Raw genomic sequence first — 23,090 nt, 5'->3', positions numbered from 1 at the left:
TACATTAAAGCCAAATTAATATCAGTAAGAATTAAAGTGATGCGAGTGAATACAGCACTTAAAAATATGTATACAATAAATCAAAGCCCAGGTTAAAGTTGGACATAAAAACACAAGGAGATGCCTACAGTCGATATATTTGAGTTCAGCTTTACGACTGTATCCGCTTAGCTGAATACACACAACACAAAAACACACACACTCACTCACACTGAGCGATCCTTGGATATCGACGTGCCATTAGCCCTCCTCCATCAGGGCACTAATGCTTTTATTGTTGCTCATGTTCCTATTTATTTATGAATCTGAAGCATGTTTCCCCCTGAAGAGATTAGAGGAGGAGGTCAATATTATCTCAATTAACCCGCGACGCTCCACTGCAGCTCCATCTCTCTCCTCCCCTCTCTCCCCCACTGCTGTCCTGTCGATAGTATTTATCAGTCCATTCCTTAAGTGGCTCGCTGTTTGTCGTTTCCCCTCCATAAATCCTGGTTTTCTTTCTATCTTTACCACTCCTTCTCTGATTTTTCCATCGTTTCTCCACCTCTGACTGCTATTTTTTACCCCGTGACTTCTACACCTTCTGTGACTGGCTTTTTTTTAGTCCTGCATTTCACCTCTAAGATTACACAAAGGCTATTTTAACCCTCCGGATGTTAAAGCTGGAAACCTGTTTTGTTCCTGGCACTCAAAAATTACTCAAGATTTAATTATTAACCCTCTAGTAAGACATTTACCTAATAATTGTTTATTTTCCTATTGTATTGTACTATTAGTCTGAACAAAATAAGGAAATGAAAATACACTTTTTCTAAATTATAAATCAGGGTGTTGTGTGAAATCTTTACACTGATAGTGTAAATGCTGTTAAACAACTATAAAGTTGTTTAACAGCATCTGTGTTTCTAAATCCACACCTGAATTTTTCTTAAATTTTCTCACAGGTTTTTTTAAACTTATGTATATAACAGGATATAGTTGAAGTGCTAAAATGCTGCCTTTGTCCCTCATCATAGTAGTATTTATCCATGGAGGGGTCTCTCACATGTTCCCTGAGACACAGTGGGAGGAAGGCGTGGAGCTTTTATGACAGCTTTATGGAGTGCCAGTGACGGTCTATGAAATGATATGTAGAAGCTGTGTCACCGAGGTTGCATTCACTCAACGCCTACTGCTCCTCTGAAATTACAAACCATCGCTGGGGTTACAGGCATGTAACTGCTGATAAATTCAAACCAACACAGTCACACTAAAAACACAAAACTTGTGTGGAGGGGGTTAAAAAAAACATCATATGCTATGCTAACCATCAATGATATTTTCTTAACCTGTAAGAGAGTATCAGCTGCATATAAACATAGTAGAAATTGATAATTACCTTGATTTGTCAAAGGGTGGTCTTGCTGGAGCCACTTAACATTATGTTTTATTCCTCTGGGCACCCATTTAGGTTACATTTTTAACTGTTAGATTTAAATAAAGTCCACAATAACATGGGGGAGAAGCTATTGAGAACTGCTACATATTTGCCTTCTCAGATCACACAATTCTGGCACAACTTCACTTCATGGAGAAGAGCAAACATGTAAAAATCCTGAAATTCTAACATTTGTGCTATGAAGAACAACTTCATTGCTTGACCAACATGTCCTGGCCTGTAGCCTTCGAAGGAAGAGTCGATCAGATTGATGAAATGTTGTAGTTAAACTGTGTAACTTCAGAAAATAGTGTAAATGTGGCCAGATTTGAGTTACACTCAAAAGTAAATAAACCTAAAATCAACATGAAGATGAGGAGTTGTGGAGCCCCACTCTGCTGTTGACATATTTACCATTTTTGGTATGGAAATGCATTTACATAAATCATTTAGTGGCTTAACGTCCTCTTGCATTGTGCACTAAATTACTGCAAATATGTGAAAACATCATCCAAATCATAAATCTCTCCACATTCAACAAGAACCGTGACTAAAACCTGTGTAAAAGAAGAGGAATTGGTTGAGGAATGAGACAAGGCCGGCAGAGGCTTTGTCCAGGCAGCAGGAGGGATGGGAGGGAGAGTAAGGGAAGAGGAGGTTGGGAGGGGTGGCTGATAGATGGAAAAATGCCCTCCCCTCGTGGTCTCTCAAGTGAGTAATAGAGGCCGAAATTTCATTTTGCAAGTGGCTGATTTAATGATCCAAAGGGTAATTAATGGCCTGATTATCTTAATGTTAAATATGGCCAGCAGCAATTACGCTGACCTCCTGTCTGTCAAGGTCTGGCCCCCCACTCTCGCCTCCCAATTAGGTCCTGTTTGGAGGTTTGGTGGGGGGTGGAGAGAAGGAGGAAGAGTGAGAATTAGAGGAAAGGAATGGACGGAAGGAAGAGGAAGCGTGTAGAATGGCAGAACAAGAGGGAGGTACAACGAAAGGTGAGGAGAAGATAGGTAGAAAACAAAGAGGAGGCAAAAAATTTGGAGGGAAAAAAGAAGTGATGCTGGGAGGAGGTTGGATGGATGAGAAGAGGAGGCGCATTAGTATGACCGTCAGTATTAAACTCCTCCATTTTTTTCTCTCCTCCCCTCCTCTGTCAACTCCCCCGGTGGACCGGAGGGAGGAATTATGTTCGGAGAGATCGCGCCTCACCTCCACGGCGTCGCCCCCCCATCCAATGAGATATGTGACAGGGCCGAGCCCCGCCATCTCCAGCTGTTGTCATCATCTCTTTATCTTCTCCGGTTTGTCCTCCTCCCCGCGCGTCTGCCCACAGCGACGGCTGGTCCAGGTCTCATTAACATCAGCGAGTCGCGGTGAGGATGAGGAGCGAGTACTGTCGCTGCTAATCGTTTTAGGGCTGGAGCTCATCGCGCCGAATGCAAGGTCTTGCCACGCCTGCTCAGCGCTGCAATGCTTCACAGTGAGGGGAGATACTTGTTGACGTGCGTCGCTCGCAGTGGCAAAGAAGGGAACGGCGCAGGGTGGGTACAGTGTGGATGAACACCAACTGTGCCAGCTCTGCTGTGCCAGAGGGATCCTGTTAGAAGTATTTATTTTCTTGCTGCTCACAAACCACAAAAAGGCTCCGTTGTCCTCTAAACGTTCCCATTAACCTCTGGCTGCCCCGTGGTCAGCCGTCATCACTTCAGCTGGCGTGGTCGCCCGGTGCCACAGCCCAGCTGAGGCCACCGCTGAAGGGGCTGCTAAGTTTGGGCTCTCTGCCCATCCCGGAGCACCCACAGGGGCCTCGCAGGCTCCGTCGACACTGCTGCCGCAACACCCCGAGTCGCCGGTTCTCGGCGCCGCGGCTCATTGTTTTAATTACGTGTCAAGTGGCGCATCAACACCAGCACCTTAGGCCTGCTCGGGCTCGGCGTGTTAGCAGGCCTGAGCGGACAGCAAGTGACAGCACCGCTAATCCAAGCTCCTGGCCACTGGACTGGGAAGGTGATTGCTGGCAACATGGTTGGCAGCTCCCTCCCTCCCCCTCCACCGTTACTTCTCTCACGCCAACTGCTGACCTTTGGTAGTCTATCGCAGAGGGTCAGCGTCTTCCCCTGTTTATGCACACACACACACACACACACACACATCTGAGCATGCTCACAGCCTATGTTCATTGTTTCACTGAGATCTTCTGCTGAGATGGAGATGATAAACCAAACGCTGTCCAGTGCTTCCAGTCAGTTACCTGCAGCCATACTACCAGCAGTATATGCGCCTCTGAATCATGAATCATGGTGATATCAAGGATTCAAACAGGTTTATTATTACTACCAATTCACTGCTCGTTAACAGATTAAAACAAGGGTTTACGTCCTGCTGAAAGCCGTCACATCAGTTTTCAGTGTGAACAACAGGGGGAGGCAGAGGTATGTAGATGCTGGGGAGCCACACCTTAATTAGACAGTAGAAAAATGAGCATGAATGAGGTCGGCAAAAGGATGAACTCGCAGGGCCATGCATCGCGGTGCCGCCACGCACTTAACATCGGGGCCCGCATGACAAATGCGTGGCCAGTAATAATTCAGCAGCAGGTCTGTCGGTGCTGGGAGCCAGGAGAGGGGAAAGAAAAAGGGCCCTTTATGGGAACAGATTAGTCTTGTTCCCCCCTAAGAAAAGGCCAGCGCTAACAGATTTAAAATTAGACCGGGGGCTTTTAATCTGGACCGGGGTGCAGGTGCGGCGGGCGGCCCGACAAGGCAGCAGGATTGGGCTCAGGGGACCAGATGGGGCGACCAGGAGGAATGGGGCAGCCACATCACAACATAATTGCCCCCCAGGGTCAGAGCCAGTGGTGGGGAGGAGGGGACAGCCCTGCTTCATATCCCATAAAACCCAAACTGATATCCTCCACTCACACACACACCTCCCCCTCTCTACTGTGTGATCATAACACAGATTGGACTGGTGTGTGATTTGAGATGGACACATGCAGATCAGATGGTGATACAGGACGATTCGAAGTTATTAACTACAGCCAGTCACTGATGGAGGTCCTTAGCCTCCCTCGGGTCTCAGAGGTGTTTGCGGCCACCTGATTTTAATTCATGTTGGCAGTTCATGCATAAAAACACAAAAGATTATCTAATATTTCTATTATTCATCAGCTCTTTTTAAGGAATAGGGGCAGTTTGAAATTTTTGTTAATTTGCTGTATGTTAGCCTCATTTTGCTACAGAAACTGCTGACTGACTGACTGAGTGCTGTTGAGCTTAGGGGCTCCAAACAGGGCCAAGTACAGCCTGCTCTGTTAGAGTGGACTTTTGGCCAAAGTATATGAGACTTCAGTTGAAATGTAGCATCGATTTTCTGAACCAAACCCAATCCAAACCCTAAACATTTGCCCATAGTTCAAATTTTCTCTCATATTTAATTAGTTTACTGCAGTTTTTTGTTACTGTGTTCAGGTATGAATACCTGGAGAGAAGTAGTTTACTTGTCTGCCCTTCGTAATCAATAGGATGAACTGAGGGGCTGCACAAAGATCACCTATAAGATAAATAGGAGTACTTTGAACCCTAAATCAAACTTACTTTAGTCTAAGAGCTGTGAATGAGCAGAATAGGTCCAGACACCAAAGGCAGTGGAGTAAATGTGTTTAAAGAATGAGGCATCACACCTCCAACCCTGCATTTAGTGAACACCCGGCTTTGCCACCTGAACTACAGCCGCCCTATTTAACATGCATGTGGGCAGAAGTGTCAGGCCTGAAATAGATGTCACCGTGTCTCCCATGAGGCTGGGCTCACACTGTATCCGTATGCATGCGTGGGATTATCTGCATACATGTGTGCTCGTGTATCCATGTGTGCAGATCGAGCCGGGCTCTGTTTCATCTGCGGCGGATAACTAGCTGATCCCGCCTGCCATCATCTCTCTGTTATTATCTGCAGCCCCTGCAGATCCGAGGCGGCCCCATGGCCTGCATTTTAAACAGCACACACACCCCCGCGCGCGCACACACACACACTCGCAGAGAGGAAGCAGGAGAGCCTCCTGACAGGCAGGGCCAGTGCAAACGTTGAAAAATAATTGGCCCCTACATTCTAATTCATCTGTAAAAGGGAGGCCTTGATTAAATTAGTCCTAATAGACATTATTTTGTACATGACTGCCCTGCCGCTGTTCGTAACCGCGTCCCCCGACTCGCCTAACAAGCCCTCCAATTTACTATTGACATTAAGCCTGCTGACACGAGCCAATCACCGGACCATTCATCGTTTGTCATCGCGGCGAGGTTATGCTAATGCGGGCTAAAAGCACAAACTAAATGCACATTCTTTATGCCTGAGTCATCAGATTAACCTCGCTGTCCTCTGCCCCCCCTCCCCTGCCTTATTTTAATAATGAAGAAATAAATAACTCTCCACATGCGTGACTCGGTCCGTCCTCTCAGCTCGCCGGATTCTCTGGGCTCCTGCTTGCCGTAAGCCAGCGGGGGCTGGCTCCTGGAGCAGAAATGAATCTGTGCGCCGTCGGTACGAGTCCCCCTTCCTCTCCGCTCCCCCTCCTCCCTTTGGCTAATTGGCTCAGTCGGCAAATTGCTCATACAATAAAGAAAAGGGAGAAAGGGGGTGGAAAAACTCGAGGACAGAGTTCTCCTCGCGTCGGCCGGTAATGTGTTTGGATTGAATGGGTTCACTGCGAGCTGCGGCCGGCTGGTAAACATTTCAAACACTGAGCCATGACGATACACTTAAGAAAAATTGTCCTCTTTTATTTGTGATTTGTGCTAATTCACACATTGTGTTCACATCTTTTAGAAGGAAGTGATTTGTTTGTGGTTTTCACTCATGCATTTAGTGAACGCGTTTTATGCCTCAGAAATGAAAGCAAAGCACAGAAAAGAGGACTTTGTTCGGGTGAGGAAAAGGGTTGGATGTTTGTCGAAGAAGAAGAAGTTAAATTCTCAGGGTATTTTTAAAGAGTTTGAATTTCATAAATATCTATTAAAATACAACAGACTTGTTCAATAATAGAATGGCATGACTTGTTTCCATCAGTATTCCCACCAACAGAACATTGAAAAGACAAATGACCAACCGTATTCCTTAGATATTAAAATCTGAGGAATATAAATTGGACACAGTTACTGTGACATCACCTACTGCAGTGGTCCCCAACCATTTTTGCGCCACAGACCGGTTTAATGTCAGACAATATTTTCACGGACCGGCCTTTAAGGTGTCTCGGATAAATACAACAACATAAAATGATACCACAGTTTTTGTCTTGGTCGTATTTTGTAAATATAAGAATAAACGCGAATTCACTGTGTAATTGTGTATTATAAAAAAGTGTATTAGCAGCGTCCTCCTGAAATGCACCAACAACATTGAGAGTAACATCCTCCTCTCTGCCCCTTAATGCACTCTGGTAGCTATGGTAACGCCTAAATATTTATTTCAAAATAACACACACAACTACAGCACAGGAAAAGACCCAGGGAAACCGAGTTAACGATAAAAACCCTGAACACCATCAATTTCATCCCGAGCCTAAACTCACCGCTGACCTACTGGTTTAAAGAGTCCGGTTTCAAAGCCTTCATCACACCTCCTTCCCTGAGACCAATTAGTAGCCGTATTTTAAAGGCTGGGCAGTGCGCTAAGTTTCTAAGTAAGTCCTAAGATTTCAGTCACCAAATTGGATCACATACTTGTTGGGACAGTCTTTCAGTCCAATTAACAGCACAGCAAGCCTTATTATTCATCAGATAACTACATTAAAAATGTCCATAGACAGATAGACATAAACTATCACTATATACTGATGATGAGATTATACTTTTGATTTACTGATTCCAAAATCAGTGTGTGTGTGTGTGTGTGGGGGGGGGGGGGGTGTAGCAGGCACTTTTGGACATTTTAACATGAGTCTATGAGGATGGACTCACTTTTGGAGCCTGCCTTTAGTGGCCATTAGAGAAACTACATGTTTTGATAGTCACTTATCAATTATGTATTTTAAGAAGCTGTAGTATCAGTTTTGATTATCTGTAAACTTAATATATTTTTTCATTAAGTTTCATCAGAGTAACAGGACACTTAAAACAAAGGTATTTAAAGCACAAGTTGGTGTTACCTTATGAAAGAAGTTAAAATTAAGCTTTGCATCTAAACTGAGTCGAGCCTGACACATACAAACAGACCCATATCAGATGATTTCAGATACATCACCGGCCTCAGAAATGTTGCTTCAGCTGAGCTGTTGCACCGTTTAAATGTCTATTAATGTTTAATATATGTATTTTTAGATCAGGCAATTGTTTTTATTTTGTACATAATGGTAATTTTTGCAGTAAAACCCCAGTTTTAATCATTAGCTGCCTTTTTTCCCCCTCTGCTTCCCCCTGTGCTACAATAAAATCTCACCTTGATGTGTTTTAAATCGAGCTACTGATTAATCTGGCTCTTGGCTTTGTCCTGTCCAAACCCTGTTACTGCGTTAACCCCCCCCCCCCTTTTTTTTTTTTTTGTGGTCAGACAGGTCCACTCATCTGCATCCAGCTAATCTAGTAGGAAATGTTAATGGCTTCCCCGGCCACGAGGCCCAAGCCTTCAGGGTCACCACTGTCTTTGCTGAGGCCACTTCCTCTTTTGGACCGGTGACAGGAGGCCTTGAAATTCCCACAGAGGAAGCCTTTTTCAGTTTGATGTTGACAGTAAGTCAGGTTATTCCTATCAGGAGCAGTCAACATTGAATAGAGCATCCATGTGGTTAGATACTGTCGTCATGGTATAATTGTAACCTGTTTAACCCTGTTAGGGCAAAGTCAGTAATAAAAAGTGACCCTATTCTTAGTGGGGGGTTTGTTTTGGGGGGAGGGGTTTAGTTTGTTTTTGTGGTATCCTGATTGCTGAGACTTGGGAGAACTGTTTTAAAAGCCGATAGGAGTATGTAGACCTCGTAGAGTTAATATGACAGTGTGCAGGCTTGTTACATCTTGATCAAAGAACCATTTATCCAAATATTATTTATTTATGAAAGAATCAAGAGGTTTAATCTTTGTTTGCAGACTTTTGATTCAGATAAAACATGTAGGCTCTTTAATTGTCAAAAATACTGAATATAAATGTATGGACAAATTCAAGGCATCAGATCTTAGATGTCTGTGAACCAAATGGGCCAGACTTCAGTGCCAAAAAGGTGCTGTTATAACCCAGATATTGATTTTTTTTCTGGAAATTGCATTTTAAAAATTGTGAGAAGTCTGATATTTGAGGACAAGACAATTACCCTTTCACAGCCCTGAATATGCTATTAAAGGGTAAGGAGTGTCTTCTCCTTGGATTAAAGGTATCTTTGGGAAACTTTCCCAATAGGACGAGTGTTTTCTTGAGAATAAGGAAATGAAGGTCACGTCAAAGTTTCGTACATGGTTCAGAAACGAGTTAACATTCCTGATTTGTTCAACAGCTACAAATTAAGCAGAACTTTATTCTTGTTAAGTCCTCCTGTTTCTGATTTATGATCTACCTCCAAGATGGTGTTGGACCGATTTGTTTCCATTGTCCAGTTGTGGTCATGACGAGCTAATGTTGATGCATTCCTGGACTACTATCATTGCAATATGCAGTGGATTATCAGTTTCTTTTACACTAGAGAAGATGCCACTGATATTTTTACCTTCCTGCTGTCTCTCTCTCCTTGGGTCTCTTCCTTTATATCTGTGGTTAACTTCTCCTTTTCCACCTCTTTTTATGAAAACTCCCCCTTTCCTCCCCCCTTCAGTATCTGTGCAGCATCACTGGAGCATTGCGTTTCACCCCAGAGATCAGCTTCCCATCGGTTTGCTCCATTTCTCCTCCACCTCTTCTCCCACTCTTTCTCTCCTCATTTGCATCATCTCTGTCTCTCCTGTCCGAATTAACCCCTCCATATCTGTCTAATACAGTCTCATGGCTGACTTCAGCCCAACTCACCCCTCCCTCCCCGCACAGAGACCTTTCTCACCCCACCACCCTCCCTTTAATTATCTGTGCCTATCCAAGGGCAGCTAACGACCAGCTAGAAAGGCTAATTGATTTCAGCCTCTTCTCTTCTTCTTTCGTCTCATCTTCTCTTTTCTGCTGTAAGATAAAACAAAGCACACATGTTTTCTGCATGGATTTAAAGCAGAATTAGTGGTTCATTTTGCTCCTCACCTTGTTAGAAGCCCCTCCATTTGACGGTGATTTATCTTAAATGCACATTAGGTCAGGCAGCTAGCTGATGCTCTTATCCACGCTCTATCTATCTATCTATTAATCTATTAATTAGAGGGCTAATTAGGCCAGAAGAGAAGCCACTGACACCATGTCACTCTTAACCCCCGAATCCTACTGCTCATTACCACACACACACACACACACACCCACCCCACACACACACACACACACTCTGTAATTAATGACGGGGTTTAACAGCAGTGTGGTGGCTCATACATCTCAGCTTCTCTCTGCAGGCTGAGCTGAGCTGGAGAATCCTCTTTTTATCTGCATTTAACTTTTCTTTATTTTTACTTCATGGACGAAAAACTCAGACAGGACATTACCAAATCTGTTAGATATATGTTTAATTCCCTAAGCCCTACTGGTTTGGACTCTTTGTGCTTTACAGCAATGTAGAGATTCATAAAGATGCTGGAAACACAGGTTTTGGTCCACATTGACATGATAGCGTAACACAGCTGCTGCTGATCGGCTGCACATCCATGATGAGAATCCTCCGGTCCACCACATCCTAAATGGTTAGCTAGTGTTTTTTTCCAATCTTTTTTTACATTTTAGTCTCGATCTTTTTGTTTAGCTGACAAAGGTAGCACCCAGGTGTGGTCTTCTACTTCTGTACTTCACCTACTTCAGGATGTGACATGCTCTGCTTTCAGAGATGCGCTCGGTGGTTATTTGAGTTACTCAAAGTTTGAGTTATTCTCAGACTTCTCTCAGAGAAATGCTGCTCACTGGGTATTTAATGATTGTATTTTCAGATCATTCTCTGTGAACCCTAGAAGTGGTTGTGTGATAAAATCCTGGTAGTTCAGCAGTTTATTAAATGTTTGGACCAACAACCAGGTGGAACCAGGTGTGTTCAAGGTGGAAATAACATCTCTTTCTCATTCTGATGCCCTGTTTGAACATCATGTCTCCTCGACCATATCTACCTGAATACATTGAGTTGCTCCCGTGTGATTGTCTGATTTAGATATTTGCTTTAAAAGCAACTGATGAACAGGTGTATCAAACCAAGTGGCTGGTGAGTGAGTCCTGAAACATTGAGTGGCATATTTTAGTTATCTGGCATCCAGACAGTATATTTGCAGAGGGCAGGCCTCAATGAAGCCAAAACAATAGAACAGTGAAAGAAAAGATAGCAAACAGCGAGACTTTAGTCCTCACTGTGTTTGTGGTGATTTTCTTGCTGGTAGAATTTGAGACAAATTAGAAAGGAGTATTGACTTTGAGTATCAAAGTTTTTTGTTGTTGTTGGATTTTTTTTAAGTTGAAATGGCCTCACTTCTGGTTTTGTGAGGTTCTAAATAAAATTAGTCATCAGATTAATTTTCCACTTGTTCTACCTGACAAATATAAATATAAAAAAGGATAAGATACATTATTTTTATCCTAAAACTTGAGAAATTATTGTTGAGTTAATAAGAAGTCTTTGCTCTTGCTTCCATCAAACTGTATTCAAAGTGTTCATTTCTGCTGTTGAGGATCCATCGGGCTCTTTCTGGTGTCAGGTCTCTTCAGGTTTGGTTTGGTGGTAATTATGGTAATTAGCCTGGTGCGATTATCGGGGTGTGTGTGCTGGTATTCAGCTCTCTGTCAATGCTGTGTTGTGGGGTCGTGGGCAGATGACCCTCTTAAACACACACACACAGAGCAGTGGGGGAGCAGCTGGTGGGACGTCCAACGGTGGTCAGTCACTCGGCCGGGCCTCTGGCTTTAGCCGGGCAGGAAACTCGGTGTGTATGTAAACACAGCGGGACAAAGCGGCCGCTCAGGGGTAACATTGACACACACACTGGATACACGCACACACACAATGAGAGGTCTCCAGAGCTCAAACAACAGACAGGAAATCGGAGAAGCACAGTGGGCCCAGTGTGGCGCCCCGAGTGACCCCCAAACAAAATCACACTATGCCCCACTGTCTCCAACAGAGACCGAGACCCAACACCACAACACAGCCGCTGATGGAGCTGTCAATCAACAGGTCTACTCAGCTAATGTTTCAACAGGGTGCAGCAGCTACACTAAGACACAAAGCCTCTTGAAAAGTTTATTATCATCCGTATAACTTCAGATTTTCAGTTTCCATCAAGAAAGTTGACTCTGCTGTTTTATTCTTCTGTTTTTCACTGCTAGCATCAAGACAATCTAAAACACTAACTTAAAGGGTTTTATTTAAATAATGTAATTGTGATTGTCATGTTTAGCTAAAGGGATTCTTTCATTTTTATCCTCTATCAGAACAAACCGGAGTATGACCAATATCTAACTATGTTTAACGTCAGAAGAACATTGGATTTATAAAGTTTGTTTGGATTTTGGAATTAAAACTTACACCAAATACTCAGGAAGATAACATTACACACTTCCTGCTTGATGTTTGATTTGGAGAAGGTGGTATGAACAAAAAGACAGCAGGAGGTGACAGAGTTGAAGTTGCTAACATTGTCATTGTTAGTGACCAGGATGGACAGGGTTGGAAACGAGTACATCGGAGGGACAGCTCAGGTTAGAGAGGTGAGGCTGAAATGGTTTGTACATGTGCAGATGAGGGAGGGTGGATAATTGAAACTGCCAGGCCAGAGGAAAACAGGAAGACCTCAGAGAAGATTCATGGATGTAGTTAAAGTGGGTGAGATGGAGGCAGATGATCCGCTGTAGTGAAGCCAAAAGTCGAAAGAGTTAATGTTACCAAGTCACAATGCATTTTTTTAACTCGAGGGTCAAGACATCCTACCTCACTGGTCACATTTCAATAGTAGTAGTAGGAAAAAAAGGTTTATTTTACTCCATAGTACTACCTAAAGTACAACTCAGTGCCTGTTATACTGCACTTTAAAACTGTGCTGACAGACAGAGCCTCTTCTATTCTGTGTTGTGCGCTATTATTTAGCAAGTCACAAATGCACAACAATGGTCGTAAAGAGTAAAACTTTTACATTTTTACTCCTGTTTACACTCACTGGATTGCAAATCAGGTCTGGTGTGACTTCTGCAACTTTCCAATTTGGAAATTCAACTTGATGGAGCGTTCTCACTGAAAATTCCAGCTTTCAAACTTGTATCTGGTGTTTGTAGCTTTGTACTGAAAATCTTAGTTCTGAGAAAATTTGAAAACCTCATAAAAAAAAACTGCAAAAAAACTTCTATTTGAACAGGACATCTGAGGTGAATAAAGTCTGGGATAAATTAAGATGCTACGGCTTTTATTAAGAACAAATTAGCAGACCAAACCACAGACCAGTGATGCCATGCCCAAAGCCATAATAAAAATTAAAGTAGCATTACAGCAATGAAACGGTGAAAACATGAACCACACAAAGGGACAGCCCACATGAGATCCTGTGAAAACGGCATAAACTGAAGGTCAGAGTCGTGTTCCTACTAATCGTCCGACATGAGCTCATTCAGGAGGAGCTCGAGTTTGTGTGAACGGAGCAGTGAGGACAGTAGAAACAGTAGATGCATGAAGGCTTGTTTCCTCTGGCTGGTGCAGTTTTTATCATTTAATTTAACTGACTGACACACACAAACACACATTATAACCCCTCTGGGCTCTGCTTGACATACTTGCAGTGTTGTGTGTGTGTGTTTTCCTGTCACAAGCGATCTCACCGGGACTCATGTTTAATTATCTACCCAGCATGCCTTGGTGCAGGGGCACAGCTCTTTGTCTAATGGGATGTGAAAAGACACACACACACACACAGATTAACACACAAAATATGAGCACGTACATTCAGACACATGTTAACACATAGTGTCACACACACGCACACACACACACGCTCTGTGTGGTTAATTAGTGCAATTAGCCTCTCCACTGTCCAGAGCTGTGTGTTTTCAAGACTCGTTAGCTCGTGATGAAGGAGAGTCACTGTTTACTGCGACACACACACACCGAACACGCAGCCAAACAAACAACTACACATATGCTAAACAATAACCAAAACAAGCGACTCGTACAAAAAATAAGAAGTCAATAAACTCACACGCTAAAAACTCTCCAACCAAAACACAAACCAACAGGAAGAATAAAATGCTAAATCAAATGCGCAGTAAACAAACCACAGAACACAAGCTCAACAAATAACCAAACTCATATAAACATACTGTGAACAAACTACCAAACACTCCATAAACAAACACCCGAACACACCGTCAATAACCCAGCAAACAAAACCTCAATAACCACTCAAACATACAGTAAACAAATTCCAAATACATAAATAAATAAACCACCAAACAAATTGAAGAACCAAAAGAATGCTAAAGAAAAAACCAAAAAAAACAAATAGGGAAAGATACAATTCAATTCTTATTTATATAGCGCTAAAATCACACCAGCAGTTGCTTCAAGGTGTTTCATACTGTAAAGTAAGGAGCCTACAACAATACAGAGAAAACCCCAACAATCAGATGACCTTATTAGCTAAAACATGGTGACAGTGGGAAGAATATCTCCCTTTTGACAGAAAGAAAATCAACAGCAGTACCAAAATAAACATAGATTCTAAAAGTTCAAGCTTCTACCGAACAACCAACTATATTCAGAACCAAAACAAACACAGTAAACAAATCCCGATCTGTGTGCCTGAGGTGACCACATTCTGTCGTTGATATCAGGCACCTAATTTGGCACCACTGGCAAGAGTGGGCTTTCTACCCCAACACCTCACTGGGTTGTCAAACCTGTTTTGGTTCTCAGGGGGTGCTAAGACAGAACTGAAGCTCTGTTGGTGAAAAAACAGGTACAGATTATCTAAAAAAGCAGTGATGCTGGTATTTCAAGACAGGACATTGATATATATAATCTGTTTGAATGTAAATGTTATGTCATTTCAGGACACGTTAAGGACACCATTGTGTCAAAATACTGGTGAAGACCTGCTTTAAATATGATGGCAATAATACAAAATCTGCCATGCTTCTTCTTGAAGCCAGTCAGAAAAGAACAGTTTGAGTCTCTTTGAGCACCTAGGGTTGAGCCCTCTTCTTCTCTGACTTACATTGGCTCTCTGCAGCCCCTTAGCAACTCCGGTGGCGGGGGAAGGCATGCGTTTCCTGGGTCCAGTGGCCTCACATTTCCTCCCTGTCCTCTGGAGGACAGAAGGCCAGAGCCCTGCTGAGCACACACACCAACAAACATAGGCAGACACACACACCCAGCGACACCTCCAGGCTTTGTCCGGGGGCTGTCGGCCGTAGTCTGGAGCCCAGCCTCCCTACTCTCTCTCTGGGCTGGGGCAGGAAGGGAAAGCCCCCGGGACATTCCGTGATGCTAGCCGCCGCCACCACACCCCTGCACACACACTCACACTGGTATCCAGGAAGAGAGTTAATGAGATTCTGCAGGTTCCCACACTGACTGAAAACTTCTTTTTTTAAACTTTTAACACTCGCTGTTCCCACAGTTTGTCTCCCATCAAGCCTCCCAGCATCTCCACTTTACTCCACACACTGCGCCAAATTTTATAATCACACAGATTCTTCTATCGGGAGACAATGGGTTGAGTCAGAGTTTAACAGGTGACTTAAGTGTAGAGTGTAGTGTAAGTATAGTGCCGTAATCACAGTTAAGAGCCAAGAACTGTTGTATGTCCAAGGGTAAAGAATGGAAAAGCAAAAAAACCCCAGCTTTATTTGCATGATTGTGTGCAGAAATGGTGATTTGTAAGAGATCAACAAGAGGTCTGCAATAATTTTACATTGACTCAAGTAGAAGAGGCACTGAAATTGTGATTCTATATTCTAATCTGTGATGTTTTGAAGTGAAAGACCTAAAGCAGCAAGAGTTCCTGCTCAAAAAGCAGGTACATAGAGGCCAAAGTGACAGATGAGTTGGGTTAACTCAGCGTAAAGTATTCCTTTATATACTCTGTCATTTTAACTTGGTTGGTTGCTTGAGGGTTGAACCTTGAACTTGTTAGAGTGCCTTTGAACGTGTAAGCATTGGATGACTGTCCATATATAAAGAGATTTGTTTGAGGCCCATAACATGTAACTGACAGCTGATCACTCGTAGACACTCTGGTTGCATATTTTGTGCCCCATCATCTATCAATCAGCAACATCCTTCACTCATGCTGGCATTCACATCAGTCCTTTACCTTGCTGACTAAAGACTTCTCAGTTACAAGTTGGTAGTCGATGAGCGTGCAAACCCAAACCAAACCACAGAAAGTCGAGGCTTCACTATGTTACTATGGTTATGGTTCAGTTCATTGTTGATATTGAAGACTACCTCAACAAACAATAATCTAAAGGAATCCAATCGAATCTAAAGAACAGTCAAACCAAATTTAGATGAACGATTATTTGGGTGCCAGTAAAAAATGAGTGAGGCAGTAGGAAGAGTTTTTAACCTCTACTCTTTCTCCATTTCCTGCAACCTCCCATCTCACCCCTGAAGGATGTGTTGTTACTGGATGCGAATAGAGTAGAGGGGCAAGGGAGGAGGGGGGACAGCTCAATATCTCTCCCCCAGGGCAGTTCTGCCCCCCCACACTCCCTCCTCTCTGTCCTCTCTCTGGACTAATCCCAGCAGGCTGAATGAGCTGCTGTTTACACGGAGGGATTAGAGCAGAGATTAGAGCGATCAGAGTTGTGGATTAGACAGATCAGCAGTTAATGATACTCGATCGGCGAACAATGCGTCCACGTCCTTTGGCCTTTCACCACGTCTGTCCCTCTGCCTCTCGCTGTGTCTTATTTTACACTCAGAGGAAGAGTTTAAGGGCATTTAAGAGCAAAAAACGCTTGTTTAGTTGTTGTATTAAAGCTAAATTTACATCCAAATCAAAAGCAAAAAAGTGTGTTTACAGCTTCATGTTTCGGGCAGCAATATGACATTCATGCTACAGCCATTAGATAGCTGTCAGTTCTTAAAGGTTTCTGTTTCTGTTTTCTCCATCAGGGAGGAGCGTGAGCGCTGGATCCGGGCAAAGTACGAGCAGCGTCTCTTTCTGGCATCGCTGCCCTGCACTGATCTCCCGCTGGGCCAGCAGCTGCTGAGGGCAACCGCCGAGGAGGATCTACGTGCAGTCGTGCTCCTGCTTGCTCACGGGTCCCGACAGCAGGTCAATGAGACCTGCGGAGAAGGAGATGGACGCAACGCGCTTCACCTGGCCAGCCACAAGGGCAACGTGGTCATCACGCAGCTCCTTATCTGGGTAAGAAAAAACAGTGCTGGTATTCCAGTAATTCTGGGCTTTAAAGACAGGAGATGATTGATGACTATCCCTCTCTGATTCTTTCTGCAGTACGGCGTGGACTTGATAGCAAGGGACGCCCACGGCAACAGTGCAATGGCATATGCTCGCCAGGCCAGCTGTCAGGAGTGTGTGGACACGCTGGCTCAGTATGGCTGCCCAGATGAACGCAACCCCCTAATGGCCACACCCAACCTTTCACGCCGCAACACCAATCGCAACAACAGCTGCAGCAGCGCCGGGAGTGCCGCGCTCATATGACCAGACAGTTTCCTGTGATGACTCTGAGAAAAATAAACAAACTTCGATTTGGGAGTATCCTGAGCGTTTTATTTTGGGAACCACTACTTTAGCTTTGCCCACTTCACCTGATAACCACCAGTAAACTGATCACAGGTCAGTGGTGATGCTGCGGTCAGGCGTCTGTTTGGGAGAAGAAGTCTAAAGCATGTTGGGAAACATAGCCCATGATCATCAAAGCATTTTAGGAAATGGTTACACGACTTGTGCAGGTCAATGAGTTATATTGTACCTCGCCACACAGCCTCAGATTTCACACTACAAAGGCCAGTTCCCGCTCAGACTCAACAACAAACTGAACTATAAGCATATCATCTTCTGTCCACAACCTGAAACTGTGAGATCAAATCAATGAGAAGGAAACTCAAGTCTTCGTATCTTCTTTGAGGCAGCCACCCATCAACATCATCTTCACTGCAAATCTCTCGAGGATTCTTTACGACCTCTTCACCTTCTTTCAGCTGTCATTTTTTTTAATTTTCTGCAAACCAACCGGCTTTACACATTTTTGTTTTGTTTTTTTTAATGTGAAAAAAATCTTGATGTTAAAAAAAAAATATCAGCTTAGAGGTAAAACATAAGTGTGATAGATCGCATGTCCTAGACACTTTTTCTACTTTAATTTAAGGCATTTTTCTCAACTGTGTATATTGTATCTCGATGTGCATTGCTGGACCAATGGTAAAAAATGCTAACAGGGGAAGGGTTTTTGTTTTTCCTTTTTTTTAAGCTATCGGGTGTATAAAGTCATTGTACAGAAGCTCAAGTGTACAGAAGCTCTTGCCAGGCTCAGGGACTGGGGACTGTCGATCGTCAGCACTCATTGTCTTTTTTCCCAGCGAGTTCTTTAGATGAAACAACCTGTTTTCACTTCACTTAGTTCCGACTACATTCAGATTTTTGTCAACACTCAAGTTGCTCAAAATTGCTTCACTTAATTGGTTGGATGCCTAAGGCATCGAACCAAGAGATCGATTGGTGGCCCTCTGGCAGCCACTGGTCACTGGTTGGCAACTGGTCGCTAGAGGTTGCTGGCAGTCACTAGGTGGTTGCAAAGAGGTGTACAGTACTGTACTGAAAACCTTCTTGCAATTGCTTGGAAGACTCTCCTTGTCTGCAAACACTGACCAACTACTTGCCAAGCGATAGTAAAACTGCAAAGGGTGCGACAAAAAGCTGGAAATGGGGACCGTTCGGCTTCAACGTAAAAGTTGCACTTTTTGAAACATGTTCGTTGCATTATCCATTAATCACCATAAGAGCAAAGTGGTCGATCGAGCGGTTGAACATTTTTCTGTATGTTGCCGATAGTTTGTGGCACAAGTTGGTTTATAAATTTGGTTTGCCATCCAGATCCTGGCTCAGCTGGGAATTAACCTGCTGATGAGCATCTATATGTAGGATTTCAAACCTTTTCTTATGCTGAAGGTTTTATCGTCTGAACTGAGTGAACTATAAGCATCTTAAACCCAAACCTGGTTTACATCCTGATGAAAAAGCATTTAATCTGAACTCTGTCCCTGCAGTTAATTTTATTAATGTAAAGAAATGGAAAAGATACAGAAGCAGCTGTCGGAGCAAAAAAGGGAAATTATTGTCTTCAGGTGTTTTTGGTTTTTTTTTGGTTTTTTTTGTTTGCTATCTGTCCAGACACAATGATGGGGAGACGGTTGGTGGTCCCTGCCATCACCACCACTTTTTTATCTATCCCGTCCAATCAGGCAGTCTCCCTGATCTGCTCAGCGAATCACTAAGAAGGGCTTCTTTTTCTTCTTCTCTGGTCTGAAAACGTCTTTGTTGTAAATAATCCTCTTCTCTTTTTCTGTCGCTTTCTCTCTTTCATTTGAAGCATCATGTAAATTAGAGAACACAGTAAGTACTTAGAGTATGTGAGGTTGCAGAGTGGAAGTGGTTTATTCTAAAGTGTTTCTTCATGTGCTGAACCATGAAGAAACCAGGAAGAAAAACTTTTGCAGGTGTCTAAACCTGTGGTTCCCAACATGAGAATCTTTACAGACTAAAGGGTCAACGGACGGTTTACAGCAAAGGAAATCAGAAAATACAGATCCAAGTTGCTTTTTTAATGAGACAGAACAAACCCAAAGGGAAGCTTATAAAAAGTCTGCATCTTCTCAAATTTAGGTCTACCCTGACTTTAACAAATGTGGTAAAAATTAAGTTAAGACGCAGTATAAAAGTGTTGAGTTTACTTTTGGGGGCATTTGGGGCCACAATAGCACTAGATGTGGTTGAGTTTGAGTCAGGCTCAAATCTGATTATTTAATGAGCTTAGAAAAAGTCTACATCTGGTGAAGTTTCGTTACATAATACTCACTAAACTTGAGTACATTTGACTCAAGACCAAGTGTAAATGTGGTGGTCAGCACTACCACCAAGGTTTGAGTCATAATGCAGTCAAAATGTGGATAACTTAAACTCAAGTTTAAACACTTGATCATTGACCTTTGAGCTTAGACTCTGGCCAAATATGATTAAATTGGGCAACATGTGGTCAAGATGGAGTCTGGACAGAAGACTGTAGTTTATAAGTATTCTAGCCATAACCAAATTGGGTTCACAGTATTAACCAAATCTTTACATTTGTCTAATGGGCTCAAAAAGTTTACCAAAACTAGGAAAGATGAAATCTGGTAAACTCTAGCTCAAGTCTAAAGCAAGTTTAATTTTGTTCCAGAAAAAGACCGAACAGGGTAACGCTGAAGCCAAGTAAATTTAGTCAGATTTTAGTTTAAACTTACAAAGTCTACTCATGCTAAATTTAGGGCTATATTATTCATCACATGGTGTTATATTTCAAGACTGAGTCTAAATGTAGAGAATCTTTGGATCAAAACTGAGGCCAAGTTTCAATGTAGACCAGATCCAACAATATGAGAAAGTCATGGCCAAGCCCTAAAGAGTCTTACTATCATGGAAACATGGAAAAAATGAACTGTCATAGAGCTAAAAAGAAAATATCATTACCTACACTTATGAAAGAACATTAAAAAAAGTTAATCTTCAGTATAGAATTCCACATTTCCCAACCTTTTACCACTTGACTTTCTCATTGATAATGAGAATATTTTAAAGACTCTGATACAAACACATGGACAAAGTCAAGCTGGACAGTGGACAGCATACATTAAGACTACCCTGAATGTTTACGGATGTGTTTACATTTGTCCAATTGGTCTGCATGGCCATTAACTGTTAGACAAGATGAAGTTTACTTCATACTAGCCCTTATATTTTAAAATTACCATGAGCTAGAAATGTTGGGAACCACTGGCACAAAGGTCCATTTGGATTTAATGTCGGTTGCAGGTTAATTTCAGGTGTTTTAAAAACACCTTTTTTAATCCTGGTGATATAGATTTTTCTGTTGGTTGTTGAAATGTGTAGAATGAAGGCCTTCAGATGAAGATAGTTGGGGAACTAGTTTCCCAAACTCAACATTTATGTGATGATTCAGACAGTATGCTGCTCCTCAGCTCGGATCTTCAACTTTCTCCTGTTTCGCCCTCTAATGTAAATGTTGCTGCAGCGGTTGAGTAGCAGCTCTCAACCCGACTGTGTATCCAAGCAATATTCATAAAAACCTTCATGCTCACATCCTAACTTTGTATACTAACATCGCTTTAATATTCACATGAAAACACAAAAACACACTGTAGAAATGGAAGAAGGATCAAAAAGCAAGAAACAAATGTTTTTCTATCAACATGAACACATTTGTCCTCCTTTTGCCTTTTTTGTTTTTGCACGCCTGCCTTGATGTTCCTAATTTTTGTTGTTGCTATACGTGTCACGCTCCATTTTCCTTACCAGTCATCTTCAAGACGCCGTTCTATTTCCTGTAAATGACAAACCAAGACTATTATTTTTATTGGATCATTTTAGTTTGTTTTCATATCTGACCCATCCCACAGCTGTCCAGAAACAGGACAGGGAAAAAAGATGTCCATTTATTTATGACAGAAATGCACTAATTTACTGCTTTATTTCACCTATCTTAAACACAACTCTTCTACCATCTTCCTTTATGTTCTGTCAGTAACTGACATTGGCTTTTTCTAAGCGGTGGCGGCTTCAGGTTGTTTCCTTTAGAATAAAATTGTATTTATTTTATTTTAAAATCGTGTGAGCAGAAAAATTTGAAGTGTAATTAATAATGCTAACTGTAGATAGTAGTAAACAAACTAACGAGAGCATTGCGCTAGAGTTTCCGTTTACAAGCGCTTGTTAATGCAACTACAGATCAGTTAGCTGGTGATAGCTAATAGAGAGGAGGTGAACATTAGTTGTCACTTTGCTGCAGATTTATGCTCATTCAGGTTTGAGACTCAAAGCTAAAATCGAAAAATTGCTGAGTCATCTGTCACCTAAGCTAACACCTAGCAGTGAGCAAGCCAGCATTGTTTTAGGTTAACAGTGCATTTCCCCTTCTAAATATTAATTAAATAAATAGTGAAATAGGAATAGAGAATCGAAACATCGAGGCTCATAAGCTGTAGATATGTTAACTGAACTAAGCTAAGTGAGGGGAAGAGGGGCATAAGCTAAACTTCCCACCATAAAAATGCAAACTGTGACAAACATTGTTTTAAAAAAGATTTTCCCAGCTTCCAAGTAAACAATCTAAGTCAGTCATCTGCCTTCCATTAGAAGTTTAGCAGAACATGAAAACAATATGTGGATAATAGAAACATGGTGTGAAGAGCAGCTAGCTAAACTCTGCTAGCAGAGCATATGGGGTGCTGTATCTCCTTGAATATGAAGACTTGACTCTTCACAGATGTTTCTGTTGTTCCGTTCACATTTTCTTAGTCTCATGATTGAGGAGAAAACATAGAAAATATCTGTTTTTGTGTATATTTTGAAGCTAAAACATGCTGTGAAGCTCCAGCTAGCGGTCAGTTAGCTCAGTGGCCAGTAGCATGGCGCAATATGTTTCCTAGCCTAGGATCTTTCGGCTGAAGCCGCCTGCGTGTAGATAAATTATGTCATGGTAACTGCGTTAATATGTCTGCACTGCTCTCGCCACCGCCAACACTTGTACATAGACATCAACAGAACGAAGAAATAATATGGTCAATGTCTAGTTGTGTTACCTCATGTAGCCTCCTTAACCCCACCCAACTGGGCTGTCCACTACATTATTTATAAATGCACCCCTCGAGGAAGACTCGGCCCCCTTAAACCTACATTTTTGTATAATTTTCTCCATCCACTTTTTATTATTGTTGTTCTGATTTATCATCCAGACACATTATTGTTCTTATTGTCACTGTTAATCTAATAATTATTATTATTGTTGTTGATGTTGTTGTTATTATTGTTATTGAATTTTTGTTTGATGTACAGTACCGTTGTATGAAAATTCTACCTAATACAGAGTCTTCTACTGTAATGTGTCTCTTTTCAATAAAGACAAGAATGATGCTTCTTATTATAACTTGAAGTGTGTGGTCAGTGTTTTTGAAGTGGATGTCTTCAATATTTAGGCATGTATTTCATATTTTTTTCATTTCCTGGTCACACCTGTGGGAATTTTACTTTGGTTTATGTTAGTTTTCTCTATTTGTGGTGTAGGAGGTGGAGAACGTGTATTACCATAATGTAAAAGTATACATAAAACCATATAAACCACTCTGATGTGGTACTTTACAAAGTTCATTAGTTCTGGTTAGCCCACAAATCATTAAAATGATGAAACAAGTCAAAGTTTAAGAATGGTTGAGATTTTGCCCCGCAACCATCTCTGAGGTTTGCAGAGAATGGGCCAAAAGAGAGGGTTAGGGTTAGTCTAGTAACCGGCAGTTCTTTGGGAGAAAATATATTTTCCCAGGTCAGAGGAGAATGGCCAGACTTCTTTGAAGG

The 23,090-nt window shown here is 42.3% G+C and overlaps 1 protein-coding gene across 8 annotated transcripts in view; it reads left to right on the top strand.

Annotated features, from left to right (window-relative positions):
- Positions 1-22,665, top strand: part of agap1 (ArfGAP with GTPase domain, ankyrin repeat and PH domain 1) — a 186,048-nt gene extending 163,383 nt beyond the window's left edge. For all 8 annotated transcript variants that reach the window (XM_085152093.1, XM_085152092.1, XM_085152089.1 and 5 more), the window contains 2 exons: positions 16,613-16,868; positions 16,959-22,665. In XM_085152093.1, the coding sequence (XP_085008219.1) occupies positions 16,613-16,868; positions 16,959-17,168 (466 nt within the window). In that variant the 3' untranslated portion in view covers positions 17,169-22,665. The remainder of the gene's footprint in view (positions 1-16,612; positions 16,869-16,958) is intronic.
- The last annotated feature ends 425 nt before the right edge of the window (positions 22,666-23,090 follow it).

Source organism: Neolamprologus multifasciatus, chromosome 23 (assembly GCF_963576455.1).
Source record: "Neolamprologus multifasciatus chromosome 23, fNeoMul1.2, whole genome shotgun sequence".
In the NCBI taxonomy this organism is placed as follows: domain Eukaryota; kingdom Metazoa; phylum Chordata; class Actinopteri; order Cichliformes; family Cichlidae; genus Neolamprologus; species Neolamprologus multifasciatus.
Note: the sequence above shows the minus strand (reverse complement) of the source record. Positions and strands in the feature narration are given on the sequence as shown.